This window comes from Galleria mellonella, unplaced genomic scaffold (assembly GCF_026898425.1).
Source record: "Galleria mellonella isolate WM207_F2 unplaced genomic scaffold, CSIRO_AGI_GalMel_v1 utg36, whole genome shotgun sequence".
Classification (NCBI taxonomy): Eukaryota; Metazoa; Arthropoda; class Insecta; order Lepidoptera; family Pyralidae; genus Galleria; species Galleria mellonella.
In genome coordinates this window covers 6,542,590-6,568,642 of record NW_026442086.1, presented here as the reverse complement: position 1 = coordinate 6,568,642, position 26,053 = coordinate 6,542,590, and the positions used below count along the sequence as shown (strand labels likewise).

Here is a 26,053-nt window from a genome sequence, read left to right as displayed (position 1 = left end):
AATGGTTTATTTTCTCTTCACAAAAGGTAGTAAAAAGTAACAACTTGAGGTACAATTAAATATGTGAGACCAATTTTGTTTTTAGTTTCGAAGACTGTTATTTTCGCGTAGAAGTATTAAAAAGGCATGTATTAAAATCTTAGTGCGTTAACTTACAGAGGCGTGTTGTACATTGCCGTCGGCGCCAGCGAGTATGGCCTGGGAGGGCAGCACGGGCCGGTAGTGCGGCGGCACCTGCGCGTGCAGCACCGCCGACCGCGAGTGCTGCAGACCCACGCTGGCGTACCCGAGGCCCATTGCCGACCTGTAATGTTATGAATGAAAACTCTTTATTGGCCCCTTGAAGGAAAGATGATTAGAAAAATTATAATTAAGAAAAAAACATCACATGTAACAGCAGAGACGACAAAAGATGACCATATCTCTAAACAGTGATCTTTCTTAACTATTTTAGGAAAATTGATACACTGTTACATCAAAAGGTTTTTGGAATTTCAGTTTGCATTCTCTCTCTGAAAAAATTGAAGTAAAAATATTGAAAACTAATAAATAGGATGTGTGTAGAAATAAAAATTATTGACACTTATGGGGTACATTTCAGATTTGACAAAATAAAAGAGGAACTTCTGAATTTTTGTGTACGAATGTTACATTATACGTCCATTTATTTGTGAATGGTTTTGATACTTTCATTTGATGGTGCTTTCTTTAATAAACTTTTCAACTTTTGTGTAAAAATGTATAGTTTAGTTAGTAGAAAATTTCCAAGAACAATAATAAAAGTAAATTCCAGTAAATTTTGGTGTCACACCTAGATATCTATTCATCCGTTACGATGAGCATACAAGCAAATAATCCAGTCGCCAGTGATTAGTGATTCATAAACTGAATACAATGGCGGCCACGTATTCGCGTGTGTGTCGATCATAATCATAAATATTGTTCAAATAGGCTGTGCGCCTACTTTATATAATGCAGCTCACATACTCGTCCCGTTATGGAGCGCACTCCTGCGCAATGTGCGGCCATTTGTTTTATAGGCAAATTATATTGATTCTTCCGTTACCACATACTTTTGCCCGACTGTCAAACTAAGGAGGATAAAGTTTTTCGGTGTACGTTACGTTATATTTTATAATAATATCTAGTCAAAACGATTTGATGGATCTTAATGTATGTGGGTGTATAAATAATTAGATTACACGATGGCAATAAAATGTAAATAACTGTAATGATAATAAACTGTAAGAATGAAAAAAAAAACAACGTCGACAAGAAATCAATAACTAAGAAAAGAAAGACAGCAGTGATTACTGAAGTTATTTTTTTTTATACCACTGAGGTGGCAAACAGGCATACGGCCCACCTGATGGTAAGCGGTTACCGTAGCCTATGAACGCCTGCAATACCAGAGGTATTACACGCGCGTTGCCGACCCTGAAGAAACCTCTTTACCCCCCTTTTGAAGAACCCCATGCAGTTAACGCTGACGAATAAAGTACATTCCCTATAATTAATATCTAGTGACAGACAACAAAATCTAATTGTTTGCAACAGTTCTAATATTGTCTTGGGTGAGTATAAACTATGTGATGGTGTAATGACAACATCTGATCTTCCGCCATCGTTTATGGATAAAGTAGACACGAAGAGCTTTGCAGTGCAGGATTTACCGGACGAAAACTTTACCTAGCTATATATTACGATAGTTTCAAATTACCAAAACAAGAATATAAAATATTTAGAAGTTGAGACGTGTATTGATCTTTGGATCCACGGGACGCACTCAAGCGTTCCATCCAAGCGAGCTGTCACCGCTCAAGGTGAAACTAATATTGAGACTGATATATATAGAGTTTATCGAATATACAGATTTACTTAAAAACTGTATGTGCCTTTTATATTGAACAACAATGACAGCAGGAATTATTCTTTTGTAACATTTTTCTTTATGTAAATAGCTGGTCCAACCATATAAATTGATGAGTAGGTACATATTTTCTAGGACGACCACATACTAAATGTTAGATCAAGGATTGAAAATAAGTCACAAGGACGACTTGGTTGCATACAGTTTAAGACAGACAAGCTCAGATAAAAGAAGGCTAATAGAGGAGTCAATGAAATGTGTATATAAAGATAATTAATATCACGTATTGCAATACTTCGATTATATCTCCCGGAAAAGTTTTGACAATCTAAAGTAACTAAATGCCATTTGAAAAGTTGAAAGAAAAAAAAATATGGTATCAGAAAGTGATAAAGCAACTATATATATAAAAATATCCGACGCCTTTTATTGCGTCAAAGACTGAAAAAAATATAGAAAAAGATTGCTCAGAAATAGAGTCTCAGCAGTGACCTGACGAACTAATGACTAAAATGGTATAAATTCTGTATGAAATGATGCACTTTATGCTATTTTAGATAAGCAGATTACTAATAATAATAGAACAAACCTACAGCTACACAATAAACAAACAAAACCTACAGCTGTAGGTTTATATCGTTGACACTGGGAAACAGTGAATAATCATTAGTTAACACTTCCTTGTCGGGCAACACACAGAATGTAGGGCAAGCATATTAACCTATAAAGTCTCCTGCTCTGTATGAATGCTTTTAGAACTAGTAAAGACTCATACAGTAGCGTATAGTTTATAATACTAATTGAACTTAAAAAATAATATTAATTGAACCTTATTGATCAATTGAGAAATAAATGGTGAATTTAATGGTATTATCTACCAGTTATCTCTTGAGATGAACAGTACATTATGAACGCAGTTCTTGTTTAAATAAGTAAATAATATCAATATATACCTTCCTCCTTACTTACAGATAGTTAATAAAACAAAGAGATAAGATATAGGTAGACACATAAAATATCTACGTAATATACTTTTCACATCGACTTCGTACGCGTGGTTGTTGGAGAATCTACACGTGGAAAAATGTTACAGGAAAAGTTGACAAACCAGATATTAAAATTTTCAATATTTTTCACTGATTAATTACATTTCTGTTTTCCAAAGATTGACTAGGAGAGAATGCTCTCCACCTTTTCGACCAAACATTATTTTGTAATGTAGTCAATAAAGAAATATATAAGGGGAAAGTGGTAGGCTGCAGGTACTGGAGGAGGTTACCTGTAATTACATACATAGATCACAGAACTATCTAGGGGAGGATTTAGAAAATTCCAGAAACCGTGTGTATAGAAAGTGGATAGAGCTAAAGATATACAGATTTTATAGACCTTTAGAATTCTATTGTCTTTGCCTACCTCATAAAGAATTTGGCATAGATAATAAATAATAGTGAGTGAACGTTTAGATACTTTTGTAAAAGAAATAAGAAAAAGAAAAGTTTAGTTAAAAAAAAAAACTACGATGAATCGAAAGTAATGTATCCTTGTTGCTTGAATTACGTAATTAAATCTTCAAATATTTATGCACTTTCGTAATTTGTGAAATGGCTGAAATAAAATTCAAAAGAATAATATTTTTAATTAGACAGCATGTCAACATAAGGAAAGTGGAGTGTTTAAGATAACCGCATTTGAGCATGACATGTAGTTAGTACTTGTATTCTTTTTACCTAAATCTAGATAACTATGGCAGCACCTGATTTAATTGCCTCATTCAGAAAAATTAAAACCGACATACTTTCTTTTAATTTTACTGTTTTGAAAGCTTTTTTCAACCAATTTAGCTTTGAATCTATTAATTATTACCTTTGTACCGTTGGTAATCACGTTACGCTTTATCTTCGTGAATTCTAAACCGATTTATATAATTCTTTTTGTATTGGATATTTTTCAGCTTTCAACAATCAATAATTTATTAAGAACATTGTCACAAATTATCATTTCCGATACACGATATGACCCATATTTCTGTTAAATGGTAGAAATATTTAAGGTACAGACAGTGGCGTAGCTAGCTAACCAAGGGCCATGAGGCAAATTAAAAAATGGGGCCCCACTGCTATGTAAACTGACGCACATATCACTATCCGTCAAATTGACAACACTGCCAACCTACAGAAAAAAATTAGGGCAATTCCCTTGGCATAACTTTTGAATTTCTCTCAACTGAGTTGTCATGATTAAAGTGGGGTTGCAACCTGTCATATTTATTTTGAAAATGGGAGAAATTTCCAAAAGTTCAGTTCGACCGACATTTCTGGTAAGGATTCGAGGGCCCTCTGAGCTTGAGGGCCCCGGGGCACTGCCCGCCTAGCCCCTGGATAGCTACGCCACTGTGTACAAATCTAGCTATGGTAATAAACAGTTTTAATTAATATTATCATCATCATATCAGCTTTTTATTATCCACTGCTGAACATAAGACCGCCATAAGAAGGAGTTTGCCAGTAGTTGCCACGCTTGACAGGCGGGTTGGCAACAGCAGTTAAGTTTTGGTGGTGTTTTAAATTGTCCCCTTAGTCGCCTCTTACGACACCCACGGTGTCACACCCACCCAGGTGAAATGAAGGGTTGGCCCTATGCCGGGACCATAGACCGGGGCCAAACTGAAAATCTCATAGCACGAATTTCCCCAAAATAGCGACAACAGATGCTTTAAAATACCGTACGTCTGTCAGGAAGCAATCGATTTACGATTATAAGATGAACTGCCAATTCGTGTCTGTCCAATATAACCTATCTACCTACAGCTGTGTCGACACTTGAGATTTACTGGCACAAGTAAATATAAAAATCTGAATTGCCTCCGAGCTGCCAATATATAATTTCATATTAACATTCAACACTGAAACCTAAACCTGAGGGAGACTTTGTACAAAAGTCGATTGCTTGGGTACCTCCGTCCCATTCGTGTTTCTACCGTGAAGCAGATGTGTTTGCATGGCTGTGTTTCGGTTTGAAGTGTGGGATATGGCGTGAAATTACAGGGTACAGAGGAATAACATCAGAGTCCTCAGAAATGGCAACGCATGGGGGTAACATGGGTGAAATAATATACTCTGTTATATGCATGGTATTGCTCATGTGTATAGGCGACGGTTACCACTTTCCATCAGGTGGGCCGTCAGCTTGTTTGCCATTCTAAGTTGTATAAAAAAAAACCTAAACCATTAATATTATCGAGAATGCAGTAATTCCATGTTTTTAAACCTTCGGAGTATGGTGCGTATACATAGTTTATTACTATGTTATATTTATTTTATTTTATTTATTTAACACTTTATTGCACCAACATAACATGTTTTGTTAAAACAATTTTCAATACGTATAGTGAAGTACAAAAGGCGGTCTTATTGCTAAGCAATCTCTTCCAGACAACCTTTGGGTAGAAAGGATTAAAGCATAAGTAGGTAGGTGGCGCGTTAAAAAAGATAGATTTGTAAAAAATAATATCTGTGACAGCGTAGTCATATACATACATATACATACATAAATAAACGCATACAACCAAACATATACATATATCTACATACACATACACTTATAAATATATATACATACATATACATATATACGCATAAATACATACAAATATACCATATTAATACACATATATATAACACACATAAAACTGGAAATACGTAGGACTAAGTGATTATAAGGATAGGTAGTGGGCTTTAACTAAGTATACTCATATATTAAAAGTTAAAACTCCAGTCAAATTATATTTTAATAGACCCGGTAAAAAGAATATTTTTGAAATACATTTTTTTTTTAGTGTGATACACATTGTAAATATGTGCAAACAAAATAATATGATAAATTACTGTGTTGCTGTTGGTATCTCTCATTTTACTCAAGACTAGTCTTAGTATCTTGTAGATAGGAAGACATCAAAAATTTACCGCTACGCAGTGAAAACTTATAGTCAATATAATAGATCGCTAATGATGCAGAGAAGTAGGCATTAGGGCAAAGATCTTTAGACAAAATTGTAAAAAAGGTGCGGATCAAATGAAGTATGTCGAAAACAATAAAATTATTACTTGTATAAGATTTATGGCAATTAATGAAGGAGTGAACAATTAATTGGATGTTTGACAGTTGTAACACTAAAATATGAAATATGTTCGATATCATAGCTTATAGGTAAACAATAAGTATACACGTACAATAAATCTATTCATAAGTTGTGGACAGAGGAATTGCTGACATAATGTTCATGTGATGATGATGAAAGGTAAATTGTAATGATATATATTTTTTTTCTCTGTGGTTTATACGAGTCACAAGCGAGAGCAGCCATGATTGAGCATCTTGTGTCATCATATTTCTAAACTTTTCTCATAAAGACCTACGACGTCATAGTTCATTTTAACGTTAGTTTTGAATATAATGCCACAACTCAAATTGTATTTTTTCGACTGTCTTCCCGCAACATTTCAAAATAATATAGACGAAATAGGGTTTTCTGTTTATATAGTAATACTTTTTAGAATGATTGCAAGAGTTATAAAGTAAACATTTGTAAATTTTAAATTAGTTTTCTCAAAACTGTCAAGTAACCACTTGCTGAAATGAAATTAATTAGTGCTAGTATTTTCAAATCTTGATTACCTTATTTAAAATTTACAATAAAGTGCATATCTTACTGACATTATAAATCTAAAATTAAGTTTGTTTTATTTGTTTATTTCATTTTGACGCCTTCATGTCTCAACCAGTCATTACGAAATTTGGCACACATATTGTTTAAGATTAATGAATGTGGAAGAAGCGAAAGAGATTTGTTCGAATCGAAGCATTTGGAGTTCCATTGTTTCTGCCCACCCTAATGGGAGACAGGCGTGACAGGTTTGTGTGTATATTGTTTGAGATATAGAAGATCGTGGCTACTTTTTTTTTATCCTACTTAATCAGTTTATCCTAGCCACACACATTGATATAACCTCGGTTTATAATTAGTATACTTTTTATAAAATGAAACTGTTTTATTTTATAAAAATAAATAAATTTTCTGAATTTAAAGACTACTGGCTAGTAACCGCGACTTCATAATGTTATATTTACTGACCGAGATAAATGTAAAACTACCTTATGCCCTTCTCCACCCCATACAGTACGCGTATACCAAATTTCATAACAATTAGTTGATCGTAAGAATGAACACACAAATTTACTTTCAGCTTTATAATATTATTAAGGATTCAATCCATTAGTTTTGACAGAAACACTTCCAAATAATTGGTATTTAAATAAAAAAAAAGTAATACAACGTATAACATTTTTCATTGTGTAGGCAGCAGGCAATGTTTCATCATTACTTTTGACCTTAGCACGCAGTCCGCTGACCTCCTTTGAGGATGTGTATCCTTAAATATATATATATAGCGTATTGCCGTTCTGGTTCATTTTCCAATTTAATATTGCTTTCAGTGACAGTCTGTATGCTTACAGTTTATAGAAGCAATCCTAAGTATATAAGGTTTCTCTACAATTACAATTAAATATATAGTATATAATAATGTCAAAAATTTTAACTATAGTTTTGTATAGTTAATTAAATCTTAGATTATACGTTAAACTTTATTAAGTATATAAGGTGTAATTATAGAAAGCACTAGAAGAAATACAAAGTCGTATGCATTAAGAAATTTGTTTCTCAGCAAGCAACTTCCTAACTCAACAAATCAGCATGCTAAGCTAAGCTTAAGGTGAGAGAGGGGCATTTAAATTATTGAGTACTATGATTTAATATCACAAGAATTAGTGTAAATGCTGTTTCAGGTGCGATAATCGATTATAGACTGCGGCCGTTGCTATAGGTACGCAACCTCTTAATGTTCAATTAATTATTCAATTATTAGAGTTGCAGACAAACTGCAGTTCTAAAAAAAGAAATCGTTAAAATTGCAGTCCAATACGGAAAAAAAAAACAAAACCTTGAAATATAATTAAGAACATAATTACTACTGTAATGTAAAGACGGATATGTATTGAAAATTTAAGTACTAGACATGGGCAATATCTGTACCACTCCAATATTAATATTTTGGATATTCCACTGGACATTAACGGCAGAAAAAAAGGCCAACATCTATTTCGACATCGCCCAGATTAGTTGGATATCTATGTTCATTTCACCGAGGCCTCATTTCGATATTATTGGATAACCGCTATTTTTAATATATACGTTATTAAACCAATATATATCACTATATTATAATGACAATATCTATTATATTAAAGATAATGCTGTATATTACCCACCCCTATTGAGTACCTAGTCGACATTTTAAAAGTTGTGGATGCTTATAGAAAACTGTCAAATGAAAATAATGTTATTTTTCAATCATATTTCTAAGACTGATATATTTTATGTCTTTCTGATTGTTATATCGAATATATATATGTATATACATACATAAATAAAAAGCGAATAATTACTGATATTCTGAAAATCTGCATATAATAATATAATAGAGTGAAGCCGGGTTATAAAGAAATCAATAAACTAAACTGCACTAACTCCAAATATATTTTTTTTTTGATACAACTTAGAATGGCAAACAAACTGACGGTCCACCTGATGGAAAGTGGTAACCGTCGCCTATAGACATGCGCAGTACCATGGACATAACAGGGTATACCGTTTCGCCCATGATACCCCCCATGCGTTGCCATTCCTGAGGACTCGGGTATTATTCCTCTGTACCCAGTAAATTTAAAGGAACAAAGGTAAAGGTATATATTTTATAAAAATGATTCAAATCAAAGAATATAAAAACATCCAGAAAACTTAGAGGTTACTTATTTATTCTCTTAATTCAGGATGTATCTAGTTGTCTTCAAACAAGTTAAAATATTGTCCATGAATTTAATGATCACTAACTCGCAGATATAACCAGCTGTAATTAACGAAAATGGAAAAACTTGTCCATGTGGACACATTGTTACTAATGACTAAATGAACTTTACAATAATATGACCTTGGGGGAGGTAATAAAAACACGCGTTGTTGTGGACATGACTCAATATGACACTCAATGCACAGAGTGTGGGGCGCGAATAAATTGATAGAGTCATCGTTTACAACTATCAAGTCAATATGGGTAACTAACTCATGTAGCATTTATATTTATGCAGCATACTGAAGAAGGACTCCAAAAATGGGTTCAGTGAAAAAGTTAAGAGTTGCATGAATCCGTGATAAGCATCCTCACGTGGCAGTTCTTTTACAAATGGAACTATTGGCGACAACTTGGCCAGCCAACCTTTGTATTTTATATTTTTTATATATTCAATTTGATACATTATGTCTTATAGACACTTCTTTTTTGCATTTTATAAAATACTCAATTGACCAAGGCACGCAAGTGTCATTGATCCCCAGTTACAGGACTTTTTATAGGTTGTATTCCAGAGTCTACACATGACCAATTTATAGTTTCTCACTTTTATCGATTCATTTGGTGTTTTACTTGGTGAAATCATATGGTAACTTCTGTACAGCCTTTAATGGATAACTCTATTTAGTGTTTTTCCTACCTATTACTACCACCACTTTCATACTGTTTTTTTACACTACTACCATTTTTATAGTTTATGCCCCATATTTTTATTAAATTTAGATTTTAATTAAACAAATTTCATTGATCTCGTTTATAATAACGTTTGAAATATTCGTTCCTTTTTTAATGTAGTATACGCGGTATTTAATTCTTTAGACATGGACAATTGACATGATTGGTTTGAAATGAAACTAGGAGTAAGATGTTGCAATTGATTCTATTTTAATTAAGAAATACCATCGCAAACTATTCAAGAACCTAATACTGACTTAAGTAAAGATGATAACTGAAATAAAAATAAACAGAAGCTGTCGTGAAACTCACATGTCTGAAGTGGAGAATCTCCCACGAACCATTATGCCAAACACGAGGTATAAGTTCAGATTAGAAAACACTACTTAGATCTCCACTACTCGCGATATCACAGTTGTCATCTTACTGCTTTATTGTATTTAGATAAAATAAAGTTGTTTGCCGGGCTTCAATAAAATTTATCAACGTTCTACTATGCGTGCCTCAAATCCTAGTGCAAACTTGGCAATGTTGCGGACAAATTACGTTTCATTTTGTTCATAGCATCGGAAACTTATTAATAGAATCCAATATCCGCCAAACATGCCGGTGCTTCTTAGCGAGATCGACCACGGGCAAGTAAACGTTGGTCAGCAGAATTATTAGGTTCGCACCACGGAGATGAGATTTTCTTTCAAAAACACCGAGTGAGTACGACTCAGTTTCGTTCGATAGCGTTCGCGTTTAATTTCGTTGCTTGGCCGCGTTCATGTCGGGAACTCCGAGCGTGTCCCGGCGCGTGCGCGGACTGCGCGGGGCGTCGCGTCGCGTCGCGTACGTCGCTCTATTCGGCGGCTCGGCCCGTTTTGGCGAGCGCGGGCGTGTTCACGTCACCGGTGCCAAGAACAAAGTGATAACAAAAACTATACAATTGATATTACTCTACATCTACGCATCATCTCTACCTACGCGACGGAAGTGTCACAGGTTGCTGTGTAACATCCGTGATTTTTGTTTTGCCTCTATTGGAATAGTGCCAACGACGACGTCTCTTGCAGTTACGTTAAAAGTAGTATCGCTCTTGATGAGGTACAAACTTCTGTCCGGTCGCAAGGTCAAATTATTCATGATTCTTGATATAAGAAAAACACAGCGTGCTGTGAGAGATTTTTGCAGTAAACTACATGAAGATGCTCGAAAGATTCGCATCTCCTATTCTAATAACAAACTCAAATTCAAATTTATTTACTGCATTAGATGCAATAAAAGTTCATTGCTCAATATCGCAAAGCACAAAGTCAAGGTTCCGATACTATTTCTGAACAGGGGAGCATGCCAATGATGACGTCTGATGACGGTGCATGGCATAACCATTGATAGATGAGATTACATCATTTAATATTGTACTTAGAAGTATTTCTAAAAGTACCAGAGCATGTTGACATGGCATCATTGACATGTGTTCAGTGATTGTCCGTATTTATTGAATACCATCTCATATTTACAAATTGTTAATAAAATAAAAACGAATACAGTCCTAAAACAAATACCATAAAGTTATCGTATTAGATAATCTGCATACAGCTATGTGTTCCTGCAGATTCTTTACATAAAAACTTATTACTTAAGCATTCATTCTATGGAAAATTACTAAGTCTGACGCATAGTGCTGATTGATCACCATTTTAAGAGTAATCCATAATCTGTAGAGAAAAGTAACAAAGGCCGCGTTTAAATAAGTTTAACAAATTATCCACTTTACGGACATGTAATTTATTACTAATTACAATTACTAATTACATGTAATGTATTTACTTATCTCTTAATTTGCAACTGTCAAACTCCATTGTCGAGAATATTATGAGGAATTGATGAATGTAGAGGAAGTGAAAGAGATGCGAAAAATCATTTAACGTTACATATTAGTCATTAAGTAGATACCGATGTCTCCCATAGAGAAATAGACATGATGATATATAGATTATGAAGCTTTTGTGCCAGACTAATTTACGAACACTTGTATTTGAGATTTATGTCAGTTAAGAATAAATGACCGCATAGAGAAGTTTGTTATTTTTAATGTTGATGCAACTAGAATATTCTCTATGACAATGTTAACAGCCTAAACTTGTTGTCAATTGTAAATAACTGAATTGGTGGTAATTTTATGGATGTTAAATTAATAAAATTAGCATAGAGTAAAAGAAAAGAAACGAGAGACGACAAAATTACAATAAAAAAATTTCAGGAATTTTAGTCTTACTCTCTTATTCATAAAAACATCCAACGTCTCATATAAACTTATTTTAGCTATTAAAGTGTTTTGTCTTTTTCCTTTGTACTAATTTCCCAATTTAAAAGAGAGTGACAAACACCCTAATAGTTAAATTAGAATGTTTTAGTTTTTATGAATACGGGGGTTAGTCTTTAAACTTTGACATGGACGGAGGAAATTATAGGACTACTAAAATTTATATTTATCAACAATAGTTATCGATGTAATACATTTTCTACGTCTATCTTTATATATAGATTTTAGAGAAAGCCCAAGCTCAATTTTGACGTCTGTTAAAGAATTAAATTAAATTAAACTTAAGTTACAGAAACTGCTAGACCAAGATAATAATAATAATCTAGCAACCAAGGACCAAAAATATTACTGTTTAGAACATGTTCCACTGGGTGTTTCAAAGAGCTAAGTAACGAAAGTTTTAAAAAAAGAAGAAACTCTATAAGCGAGACAATGAAATCCATCAACAAAGCTGTATTGTTCTTTGTCGCTATGATGATAGAGTCGAATCCGAAAATTTATGCAAAGACAGATCAATTCAAAGATAATATTTGTAAACACTTCAGTCAGAATTTGACAATGAATAAGATCAACAATTCGAATTTCATGATCGATTTATCATCTCGAACATCGATGAATATCATCCTATCGTTGGGTTTCTTTATTTTTTCTGTTACAGCTTCCGTTAAGTGAAATAACAAAAAAGGACTTTATTTAGAAACGTTTCAATTTGTAAATTTTTAAACATAATATTAGAGAGATATTTATTTAAGAATCTGCTCCAATATAGCAGTTATGCAGTCAAGTCGTAAAACAGAATTTATTAATCCATTAATGCCTAGCCAATATTTCTACTGGTATATTTTGCTCGTTACTAGTCACGACAGTAAAATACCTACACGTGCGAAATAATTTCACCGATTTTCTTGTTTTTCTCGTTACAAAAGTAGCTAGTAAATTTTCACTATCGTCATTTCCCACAGTTTTATGGAGAATGTATTTAGGACATTTAGTTTCCTTTGATAAAGTAATTTTTTTTGTTTGGGTTTTGCTACTAGGATATAATGAAAACATAATCATAAAGTAATTTGTAACACGAGTACGTCAAAGAGTAGAAAGTAGATTTTTCAAATAACTAAGAGGGGTATTTGTGATTTTCGAATGAGGAGTGCTATTAGTGGTATAGTATTCTATGCTATCGATGTATATCTAGATTATGCTGAACATCATTTTCAATCAGCTAGGTACACCGTTAGCTTGTTTGCTACAGTTGTCATCATCATTTCAATTGTTAACTATTCACTGCTTGAACGTTACACCCCCCATAGACTGCGATAAAGAATAGCTCTAAGTCATCTAATTTTCTTGTAACTTATTTTAAATTGCCCAGTGTGGTCCCGGAATAAAATAGGTCACTCCTTCTTTTCCCATGGGTCTCATAAGAACCGACTAATGGAGCATAATGGCAGAGGGATGGGCAGAAGCAACTCTCTTAAAACATTTCTAAAAGCCTAACTGTGGTTGCCAACCCGCCTGCCAAGCGTGGTAACAACTGGCAAAACTTCCCTTATGGGGAAGGCTTATGTTCAGCAGTGGACAGTTAACGGCTGAAATGATGATCATGATATTTGAAATCGTCACTCTATTGGCGCCAATTTTAGTAGATACTATAAATGATTGTTTAGAAATGACTTACCTATTGTGAAGGTCGACAGGCTTAGCCATAGTGAACTCTTTCGCGTGGACATTGAGCTTGTTTGTGGTAGCTGCCGTGGTGGGTGTGGTGGGCGCCGTCCCCGCCGTGGTCACCACGCCGTCTGTGCGGACACCTGGTGGTCAACGGTGGTCGTCAAGAGAAGAGGAGATAGGAAAGAGTGAAGAGTGTTAGTTTGAACGGAAAGGGTGATGTAGAACCGCTTTATGATGGTAGTGCTTGGTATCTTTCAGTGTTTTAATTCATCTAATAACAATATTCATAAATATATAGTTTTTTTTTAATATTTAGCAGAAAAAAGCATTAAGTGTAGAAAACATATTTTAAGCATATGTGTTTAAACTAATTATTTGGGCATGTGTGCGTTGGTTTGCCCTTGCCGATTGGGCAGTTCCAAGTTTATTTTACTGGATTTGTAGTAATAACAATTGTTGTTGTTTTGGATATAATTTTTAATATTGCAACTAAACTAGATAAATTTACAATATTTTGAATATATATATGAAAATGAAAAAGTAACGGTATATAATGCAATTAAATTATAAACGAATGACGTGAATGTGGCTGCTGATTAGTGAGTCGTCGCAATTTTCTTCACACTTCACGTTCCTTTCAGCAACCATAGATTATGCAGTAACACTAATAAAATCAAGACGGTAGCTTAGAGGCTCGTACTGCTCAGTTAACAATACTGTCTTCATATAAAAAACAATACAAACCATGTTACTCGTGTAAACACGTGTTAGTCTGTGTTTATTTATTGCAACTTACAATAGGAATATTTATAATTTCAATTATAAGATAGTTACTAATTATTAGGTACAAAGAATCTTAGTTCGTTAATTTTATAAATCAGTTTGAGTAACTGCTCGCAATTGCAATTTAATAAATTATTTGACTAATTGAAATAAACTAGAAAACTTGTTTTAATAAATCGTCGATTAATCATCGGTTTGTAAGAGTGGCGTGCCGTCGCCCACTGCATGTCGAGTATATGACAAAAACTTTCATTACACTTGTGCTATGACAAGTGTTTTACAATGATTGAGAATTCAAAATTCCACCAAGTAACATTAATACAGCACTAATAATAAAAATAATTAACCTAACCTAACCTATGGAGGGATTGTTAGTAATGGAGACCAAAAATCCCATTGCTAGCAATATACCCAACCAAGTCGACCTCCTCGTGGTTCCCCCTGGAAACTATCATGGTTAATTCCTGATGAATTCATCATGATGGGCTAACTGGCCTGTTTTCATTCTCATCGATCACCCTTCACTGGTGCTCCGCCAGCGTATCCCGTTAGCGCAGGCGAGGTTACCATTCCATTTTCACCCATCAAAAAAATAACCTAACCTATGCTAGACTTCCACATTAGATTGTCTAATTAAAAACAAACTAGTAATCTAATTAAAAAAATAATGTTTACGAGCATTAAATAAGGAATAATACTGATAAATATTATTATTCATACCTAATCTATAACAGTACTAATTTCTACTCTTTCGCTATTGTCTTGTTCATAATATTATTAAGAGGGAAGGGGTCATTAGCAATGCTGAATACTGTATTGTTAGCAATATACCCAGTCAGGTCGACCTCCACGTGGTTCCCCTGGAAACCTTTTCATCCTCACCCATTATCTCTCACTGATGCCCCGCCAGCGGATATCATTAGCACAGACGGGGTTACTATTGCATTATCATCCATTAAAAATAATATTAGCTAAAATAATATATAAGAATATTGGAAGTGGAGGCCCTGCCTGTAATGATCAGATAGACCAAGTACGGAAAAGAAACATGTTTCCAGAAAAGTATCCGGAACTGAAAACTATATATGGGACAAATAGAATACGGATAAAGATCTTTGGCACTCACTTCCAGCATACCCAAAAATCCCTAAAGGACTTGGCATGAACACGGACACAATTATCAAAACAAGCCACAAGATGCGTGAAATCAATCTCTTTTACTGCAAACATATATCTGAGTAGCAGTTTAAACAAAGGATTCTATCATTCATATAGTCATTTACTGAGAACGTGAATTTATTGCTCACAACATTTTCCTACTTCCGATGTCTTTATAGCTTATCTACAAATACAGAGAAGGTGTACGGGACACCAACTAAAGTACCTGAAGCTTCAGATACTGGCTGTGTTGTTGCCACGATGGCTTCAGAAACTGTCGTCACGGTCGAAGGTGAAACATATACCGATACCGGAGCCGGAGCAACAGGCGAGACCGTCGCAATGGGTGCAACTGCCACCGGCTGGCTTAACGACTGCTTCACAATACACCTCGACATTATACTTCCATTCACAATAACACAAATTACATACAACAAAAACCGGTAACGAGTTGACAAACACAAGCCGCCGCAACAAACATGAGACTGTCGACCCGTTCCAAATATGAAGTTTTATTTATTTTTAATTTTGGCGCCACTTTTGCGTAGTGACGCTTGCCAACCAAGCACTACCAATTGCGGTACAGATAAAAAATATGAATATGTGAATTACTTTTTTTTTTAAATAGATTAAGTTAGTTGAATTTATCATAAAATATTGAAAGACTAACCTGGAGGTCTATAAATCTCTAGTGTAGGTTTCCCTTTTGCATTGGTCAGAATCATGCTCCGCCGTTTCCCATTATTCGAAAACTGAAACAAATTTGTTATAATTAAGAATATATTAAATTATTTCGTTGACATGATTATACAACATTCGTCTAGATCTGAACTTTGTCACGTTTTATTTTCAGAAGCTTATGATGAGGCGAGATGAGTCCGAATTCTCGTAACATCATCGACTAATATTAACATACCGATGACTAAATCTTATATTATGTATAAAAAAAAAATACAAATAAAAAAAAACATTAACGGTAGAATAATATTTAAATTCATAACCTTCTTGTGATTGTTAGTAAACCTAGATATTTTTTGCTAAAAACTTACGTGTCGAAAACCTAGGTGTGTGTCTTATTAACACTGATGATGTAAATGGTCACCAGCAGAATTGACTAAGAGTAAATACTTGTCGATATAAGTAAGTATATACAATGTATGACTAGACTTGTCATATATACTGAACGCTGTTTTTACCCTTACCATTGTCTATTACGCCCAATTTTTTTATTTTGATCATCATCATCATCATCATATCAGCCGTTAATTGTCCACTGCTGAAAGTAGGTCTCCAACTATTGATAGGGGTTTTGCTAGTAGTTGCCACGCTTGGCAGACGGATTGGCAATCGCAGTTAGGTTTTGGTGCTACTTTAAGAGAGACGCTGCTGCCCATTCCTCGACCATTAAGTAACCGGGATAGGAATGAGTGGTTCATAATTCTATGCCGGGACAATAAGGCAGGCACGGCATTTCATATAGATAAAAAGTAAAACCTAATCCCTTTAAAGTCGAAGTAAACATTACACATTTATAAAATTTAATTTAAATCGAATGTGCAGGTTCGAAGATTTACGTGAAAGAACACTGCGACTGGGGATTACGTATTATAAAAATAAAAAATAAAATATATTAAGTTAATGTTATTTATAAAAATGTAAAAATTTAATCCAAAATTTGATTTTATAATTTATATCTGGTACAAATTAATATTGTTAAAATTTTGTGGGCCCTGGTTGTCTTTATTAAAGAATTTATTATTATTATTATATTAATATAAACATTTTAAAAAATGTTTGTTTTATTTGTTTTTTTTTTTAAGATAAATACACATATTATTAAAAAAAAAAAGACAAGAAGAAAACGAAATTTTATGGAGTTGTAAACTATTTGAACGGATCTCAAGTCATTCTAAAAAAAATATTGGTTACGAAATGAATAGTGGATCGCGCAGACTAGTAGTGGGCGATGATTGCATATTATGTACTACGCCCACTGCGTATAATGGCATGCATTATAAATTCATAGTCAATATGATTATATTTTAATTACCAACATTGCATAATGCATAGCATAATATTATGTCGAATTCATTTGGCATTCACAAAAGGCAATCAAATATTGTACTTATTATTATATTTATGCCTCGAAACTTTATAATACACAAATACATGCGTTCAATAGTCTATGGTTAATAATGTACCTGTATGTAATGTATGTATGTAATGTAGGATAGCCAATCAGAAAGCTTTCTTCCCCATCACCTTTATTAGTATTTAGTAGTTATTCATCGTTGCCTTGCTTTTCCCATTTATTTAGCGCAGTATTTTTGCCGATGACTTCTAGTCAAAGCCAAATTAATAAAAAAAATAATAATAAAGCAATAAGGCTGCCGCATATTTGTATATGCACATTGTGTATAAATACTCCTTGTATACATCTCTACTGTGCGAAATAAAGAGTTATTAAAAAAGACTGTAGTTAAAATAAATCGTAAACTAAATATAGCCAATAGGTACACAATTACACTGAAACTAAGCTTTATTAGTTTCAACGAGATTGTGTAGTATTATTATTATTCTTTAGTTCTCAGAAGAGACACAGTAGATAGAGTACCATAAATGATATAATTATTTATTTGTTTATTTAAAACCTTATTGATCAATAAAATATGGTACAAAAGGAAGACTTAATGCTATGGATATTCTCATTCATATATATATATATATATATATATATATATATATATATATATATATATATATTTCGGTGACATGTATTACTCGGCTCTACATATAAGCGACAGTTATCATTTTCTATTAGATGATTAACTCATGTTGGAAGGGGGGCCCGCCTCGGGTCTCTGGTCCTGGAATGCCCCCAAACGCCTTTATTTTCCGCATCCACATCCATGTTCTATTCATGTTGATTTAAGTCAAATTCAATATTACTTGCAAAATTGTAACTAAATAGACATACAAATGTGAACTGAATAAAAAACTTGTTAAATAACATCAATTTATTAAACTAAGAGCCTCGTTTAGCTTTGCCGCCTTGGATTTTGACGAGCTTAGTCCACTACTGATACCATTCTAATGATATAATAAAATAAATAAAAAATTCTTAAAAGGATAAAACTCTATGATAAAAAAAGTCTATGGTCAAAGTGTATTAGAAAAAATTACCTGATTATGATGCATATTGTGATGCGACTGTGGCCGTATGAAGCTGCGCTCCCTCATGATGACGCCAGGCGACGCGAAGTCCTGCATCCTATAGCTCCTTTGCAGTTCGTTACCTACACCTATTTGAGTCTGCATCTTGGCTTAGTTTCGCACAAACTCTTTACTTTTTAAAATAAGACTATTTGTGCGAGATTTATCCGCGATTATAAGAATGTGTATTTTCTGCCAGTATTAACGAATCAATTTTTTTTTCTTTGGTGATTATGCGCTCTGGCATAAGTATTCTTTTTTTTTTTAAAGATAATTTGAATTTATTTGAAGAATATCGAACTGTTTAGTTGTTTATTTAGTTCTAAATATTCACTAAAATCTACAAGATTTAATTAACAAAATAAATACACTAGATGAATGACTAGTATTAAAGTTACTTTTACACAATGTCACGCTTATTTTTTTTTTTATTTTTTGTTATATGTATAAACTTTTAACTTCAAAATTTACAAATTTGAAATACATACAAATGTAGAAAACTATCTATAATGGGCAATACACTTCAAAATGCGCAGTAAACAAAGCTTTATTATTAAGAGTAGTATAGGTAGATCACAATAAATTATTGTGACGTCACGTTAGAGATCACTTCTCAGCGATTTATATATGCATATATAAACGTATGTACAATATAAGGAACCCTTCTGTCGTGGCCACTGATAGAGGGTATTTTCGTGTTATAATTCGTTATATACGACTAATTACAAGAGCAGTGCAGGATTATTTTAGTGCCTGACAGCCACCGAGCGATTTTTACAGTGTATCGAGGGACCGAGAAGTGCACTTCTCCGGCACCAGTCTCGATTCGTTTCGTCGAAGGTTTCCACAACCTCAATCTGTAACAAAACATAATGAAATTATCAAATGTATTGAAATATAAATAGAACGGCGCCAGATAGCACTTAGATCCAAGGGATGAGGGGCGGACAGCTACAAAAATCTTAGAGTGATGCCATAGGATTAGTAAAAAATGGCATCAAATTCTACTCTGATGTAAACAGAATGGATCCTAGATGACTTTGTTTCAGATCAACATCGGATGTCTCATTCTAACTCATAGACTTGTTAGTAATGTCGATTCCATCAACTATTTCGCTTGCCACCTGTCTAAGGTCTAGAGGACTTGGTGTATTTTCATCACGATGGGTCAACTGACTTGTCTTTGATTCTCACCTATCGTCACTCACTGGTACCCCGCCAATATATACCGATAGCACAGACGGGGTTACCATTGTAGAGGGTCACAGTAAAAAAATAATATTTATTAAAAAAAAAAAACAATATAAAAAATAATATCAACATATAGATGTCGTCAGACTTAAATTTACAATATGGCTACAAAGAAGTTTCAATAACCATTTCATCATCACCTAATAAAAAAAAACTCATTTGTATGTAATAACATATAAGTAGGTATAGGTAATATTGGAAATGTAAAAACATGTATATAAACTATAGAATACAATTAACACATCGGTATTTCGATTGTACATTTTTAACAAATGCCCGTTGCCTTGCCTCGTTGAATAAATACCACGGTTGCATTGAAAAAAGGAAATAATTATATGTCGGCTCGTGAGTGAATTGAGGCGTGTTGGCCAAATTACCGACGATATGCCGTACAGAGTTACACTGAAATACGCATACAAGCCGAAACAAAAATAAATAGATATCGTACTAATAAGTAATATTGAGAACCACAGTAGATAAATATATTTTACTTCGTATAAAAATAATTATAATAAAAAGGATAAGCTGGACAGAAAAAATTACGAATGAGGAAGTCCTGAAAAGAGTGAACGAGAAAAGAGCACTAATTAAAATAATAGAGAATAGAAGAGGCAAAATGCTGGGCCACCTTATACGACATGACGATTTTTTAAGAGCATAGTAGAAGGAAAAATAGAGGGCAAAAGAGGAAGAGGAAGATCGAGGAATAACTACATGGGACTGATAAAAGAAACACTAGGTGTCATGTCTTATAGGGAGATCAAGGATGTGGCCTGGGATAGAACTGGCTGGAGGAAGATGCATAAATTAGTTGCAACGACAAGAGGAAACTCTTAAATGAAAAGAAGAAAAATAGTTATTGGAATCGTTACAAAATACACATCATCATTTTAATATTTTGTCTACTGCTTAACATAGGCCTCCCCCATAGACTACCATAAGCCTCCTAAGACCCTAAATCCCTAATCCTTTAGTCCTGAACCACCTACATCTACTACAATGGTCGATTTAGATAAAATTTAAATAAAAAGGATTTTTCAAATCGTTTTAGAACTGACGGAGTTATGACATAACAAATAAAAAAAAATATAACCGAATTGAGAACTTTCCGAATCTTCTGTTTGAAGTCAGTTGTTCTGTTTAAAAATCTATAGAGAAGAGAAAGGAATCTAAAATCTCCTTTTGGGAATTTTAATGTTACAGATCTAAATTGTAGACTGTAAATGAAAAAGTTACTCAAGTGTTACGAGTTCGTTGAACTCTAGAAAAATTAAGTATTTGCAATTTCTTAATTGTAAAGAGTAAAATCTGAGAGGTACATAACTGGATGCCACTTTCGCTATTAAACTGAGAATGTAAATACTCGTATGATGACGCTTGCGCAGAGTTTTGGCTGATAATTGTATAATCTAAAACTTTATAATCATTTTGCTCTTTATACTGTGACATGAGTCATTTTGTATTACACCTATTACTGAGTTACGAACAAGAAACTGTATTATGAGCAATGCTTTTAGATAGATAGATAGATATTTTTTATACCAGTAATGAAAATAAAAAAAAAATCAACAATAAAAAGAGAGAAAAAAAAATAATTTTGCTGGTAATAGGAGCCGCCTCAGCTATTGCTATATATGTACAACTCCAGCGAGAAGTACCTATATAGCGCTGATTTTCCCATTTTCCTGGTTATCCCATAAAAAACCTGCATATTTATAGTAGCCTAAATACTCATTTAAAGGATTGTTAGTAATGAGGTAACAGTCTCATTGCTAGCAATATTGAATATCAGATCGACCTCCATACGGTTTGCCCTGGAAACCATCGTAGTTAAGACTTGTCTAATTCATCATGACGGGCCATTTGACTTGCGTTCATCCTCACATATCATCACTCACTGATGTCCTGCCAGTATATACCAATAGCGCAGGCGGGGTTGCCATTCTATTTTCACCTAATAAAATATATATCCATCTTTAACGGGGAGGGACCCATGCTCAGAGGAGAAAGGGATTGTTAGTAATGGGGGTCTAACTGATACATTGCTACGAAATACACCCTATCAGGTCGACCTCCACGTGGTTCCACCTGGAAACCATCGTGGTTTATTCTAGTGGAATTCATCACGATGGGCTAACTGACCTGCTTTCATCGTCACCTATCATCCATCACTGGTGCTCCGCCAGCGTATACCTATAACGCAGACAAGATCTTTTTTTTAATGGATGATAACGGAATGATAACCCCACCCGCGCTATCGATATACACCGACGGGGCACCAGTGAAGGATGATGAGTGAAAGGTGAGGATGAAGTAGGTCAGTTAGCCCATCGTGACGAATTCAACAAGAATTGTTTACGATGGTTTCCAAGGGGAATCACGTGGAGGTCGACCTAATAAGGCATATTGCTAGCAATAGGGCTGTTGAACTCCATTGCTAATAATCCCTTTCCCCCCAACGCAGACGGGGTTACCATTCCATTATCATCCATTTAAATAAAGAAATACCCATGGTCAGAATAAGTTGTTATGTTTTATGGTACTAAATAGCTTAGTCATTGAGGCATTGTGTTGTACAATTAAATAAACGCTATCACGATTACAACAGGTCAATGGGTGCCGGAGCGTAAAACGTGTCCACAGGAGGTGAGCAATTACTACGCGCTGTAATCTAGTTGGAATTGCAATTTATTTTTCATATACATACATAGGTAAATTATAAGACTATCTGATCATTATATACAGTATATATATTTATCGAAGATAAATTATAGTACCGATTATGTACTCTTGCAAAGTATGATTAGGTATACACCAATACTTGTAACAAAAAAAATATACTACAAATAATTTAAGACTTTGTACCGCAGTAATTTAAGATTGTTTTCCACAAAAAACCGACTTCAGTTGTGGCAAAACCAGTTAAAAACATCAACCTCTAACTATTCACTGCTGAACATATGCCTCCTCCTTGGAGGGGAGGCTTGGCAAGCGGATATGGCAACCGCAGTTAGGCTTTGAAGATGTTTTAATAGGAACACTGTTGCCCATCCCTTGACCTACTTTAGTCGCCTCTTACGATACCGGGAAAGGAAGGGCAAAGGCAAAACCAGTTTATTTGATTAAAAAGTGAAATTACTGAACCAATTTTGATAATATTTCTATGAGACCCTATTTAAAAGTATAGGAAGTAAGTAAGTACATTGTTCTTTCAGATAAAAAAGAAATTTTGTAAATCAGTTTACATATGATGTAGTTATGTAAAAACAATAGAACCGAATTGACTTCAAAAAAGGTGGAGGTTCCCCTCCTTTATTGAAGTCTTCTACTACTAGCCTATGAATGCCTGCAATACCAAAGGTATTACGCGCGCGTTGCCAACCCTGAAGAAACCTCTTTACCCCCTTTTTGAAGAATCCCATGCTATAGTCTCTTGGGAAAACCTCGGCAGGGAGATCATTCCATAACCTGAGTGTTCATGGAAGAAAACATCTCTGAAACCGCGTTGTACGCGACCATTTAGTCTGTAGGGTATGAGGGTGAACTTCCTGTCGATGGCGAGCCGTACGATGATAGAAAGTGGCCGTAGGCATCATATTGAATAATTCCTCTGAGCACAATCCGTTGTACAAGCGGTAGAACACGCAGATCTAAAATAATATCTAAAACTACTCGTAATCTCGATTTTAAATATCATTAGCCGATTTTTATAGCGCTGCGACTGACGGACGAATGGATGGATACGCACCATTAGAAAGTATATAGTTTATATTTTAAAAAATTTCATTGTTGATAGTTGAAAAATATGCTCCTGATCCTGATGGGGTGGGCACTAGAGAATTCAAAGGTGGGCATGGCCCACCCGTCCCCCCCTTTAAACCCGCCTATAAAACTGTCTGTAGTGTGACTCACCGCTCTCTCGTCGTGCGCTGTCCGTCGTTTGTTCGTGCTCTGCACTCGAGACTCGTTCACTTTACTCGTATTTATTTCACTGTAACAACGAGAAAGTCCACTGTAATAATGTTCCCACGTATAAAGGTGTTATTATTAGCGAATATTCTAGAAAGAAATACTTATTACCAATATTAATGATGTTGCCGTTCGATGGAATTTTGAATTCGTAATTATAAAAACTTGAAATGAAAACCGATGGGTAAAAAACGTTTTTGAATGGTGCCCCGTAGAAAAAAAGAATAAAAAAAGGCAGGTCAATTAACCCATCGCGATGAATACACTTGGAATTCAGCACGATGGTTTCCAGGGGGGACCACGGGAGGGTCGATCTGATTGGGTATATTGCTAGCAATAGGGCAAATAGTCTCCATTACCAACACTCCCTTCTCCCCCCCGGCCCCAAACGACGACCCCCCAACCGAGAAAAAGCGGCGACTTCTAATGCTTTGCAGTTGTGGATCCAAAAGTTTCTGGATGCGGGTGGCTGGGGATAACACCTTCAAATCAGATCTGTGTCCATTATTTATATTTACACTAAATGTTAGTTAAATTATAAATGTAAAAGCAAGTTTGTTTGTTACCTTATAGCGCTTTGACGGCTTAACCAATAGCTATGAAATTTGGTGAAGCATATAGCCTACTTTTTATCCTGGCCAGTAAACGAATCCCGATCACTTTGACGAAAGCTAGTTCCAAAATATTTTAAATTTATTTCGTCTAAGTAAAAATCAATTTTTATACATTATTTTTTTAAGATAACGGACGCTTACACCTATGATGGAGAATTGCCAAAGCCATGCACTGTATAATATATGTTAACACCTGCCCGGTGCGACGACCTCAATGATAAGAAGTCCACAAACATGCACGCCGTGTACATTACCTGTCTAAAATTAAATTTAGACAGTGCATTTACCGAGTGAGTTCAAGAAACTATTTTCTAATCATATTTTTATAGCAATTTATATATAGTAAATGTGTTTTTTTTTAATGGGTGATAATGGAATGGTAACTCCACCCGCGCTATCGGTATACACCGGCAGGGCACCAGTGAAGGATGATAGGTGAGGATGAAGCAGGTTAGTTAGCCCATCGTGACAATTTCAAAAAGAATTGTTCACGATAGTTTCTAGGGGGAACCACGTAGGTCGACCTCGACCTAATAGGGCATCTTACTAGCAATGGGGCAATGGGAAATAGTCAAACTCCATTGCTAACAATCCCTTTCCACCCCAGAATAAATATGTTAAAAATAAGTTTGAATTATAAAACTATACTACCCTCCTAAAGTAATAAATAGTTGTTTTTAAGGGGTTACTTAATGAGTTTAAAGGCTTTGTTATGCTCTATAACAGATATTTATTTATTCATTAGTACATGCACGTGTACATGGCGGACTCAATGCTAAAAGCATTCCCTCCCAGTCAACCATAGGGAAGTGTCAGAATACTCGAATGCGGTACTACTAATTATTGATATACATATTAATATATAAACAATTAGATGTATTTTATTATTATTATTATTATTTTAGTCAGTAACTGTCCACTGCCGAACGTAAGCCTAACCAATGTACAACATTGGACAAATAACGGTTAATATAATAATAATATAATAATCTAAAATACATAAATAAATGTTAAATAGATATAACAAGAAACATTTTGCATTAGTTTCTAATCAATTTATTGTAATTTTAATTATGTACTTATACTTGACCTAGTCGTGTGTTATTTGTATTAGAATTCTAGATTAACTTTAAAATAATCTAGAATTCTAAACCCTAGAGATAACCTACAGTCTGGGCCGCGTGAGAATTAATTTAGTTCACAATCGATTAATAATAATGATCCCTGCTATAAATGGGATCACATAATTTGTATAATATGGAGAAATCAAGAGCTTGAATCTATATAATTGACTACGAAATTCCTGAAAACAAATAAAATTTTAAAAATAAAGGTGTTTATTAATTAAAAAATAATTTAATTTATTAATAAATTATTCTAAAATTACCAATTGCTAACAATCTCCAAGACCAAAAGTTCAATTAAATTCGATTCAATTTATTCATAACAATATTACATTCTGTTGTATATAACAGTTGTACATAAGTTACAAAAAGACATCATAAAAGAATTTTACAGTACACAGAAAAAATATGAAGGAATGAAATAAAAAATATTAATTGAGTAAATTAGT

General features: G+C 34.1%; 1 protein-coding gene across 4 annotated transcripts in view; it reads right to left on the bottom strand.

Moving 5' to 3' along the window:
• The window catches only part of LOC113520703 (CBP80/20-dependent translation initiation factor), a 50,956-nt gene that overhangs the window by 6,612 nt on the left and 18,291 nt on the right, over nt 1-26,053 (bottom strand). The window contains exons 2-6 of one of the 4 annotated variants that reach the window (XM_052897250.1): nt 23,810-23,888; nt 18,617-19,503; nt 16,104-16,185; nt 13,500-13,632; nt 157-304 (exon numbers count right to left, since the gene is read on the bottom strand). In XM_052897250.1, coding sequence (XP_052753210.1) covers nt 157-304; nt 13,500-13,632; nt 16,104-16,185; nt 18,617-18,751 — 498 coding nt within the window. In that variant the 5' untranslated portion in view covers nt 18,752-19,503; nt 23,810-23,888. Of the gene's footprint in view, nt 1-156; nt 305-9,825; nt 10,410-13,499; nt 13,633-15,659; nt 15,847-16,103; nt 16,186-18,616; nt 19,504-23,809; nt 23,889-26,053 lie in introns of those variants that run through there. The other 3 variants (XM_052897251.1, XM_052897252.1, XM_052897253.1) reach the window with 3 other exon arrangements.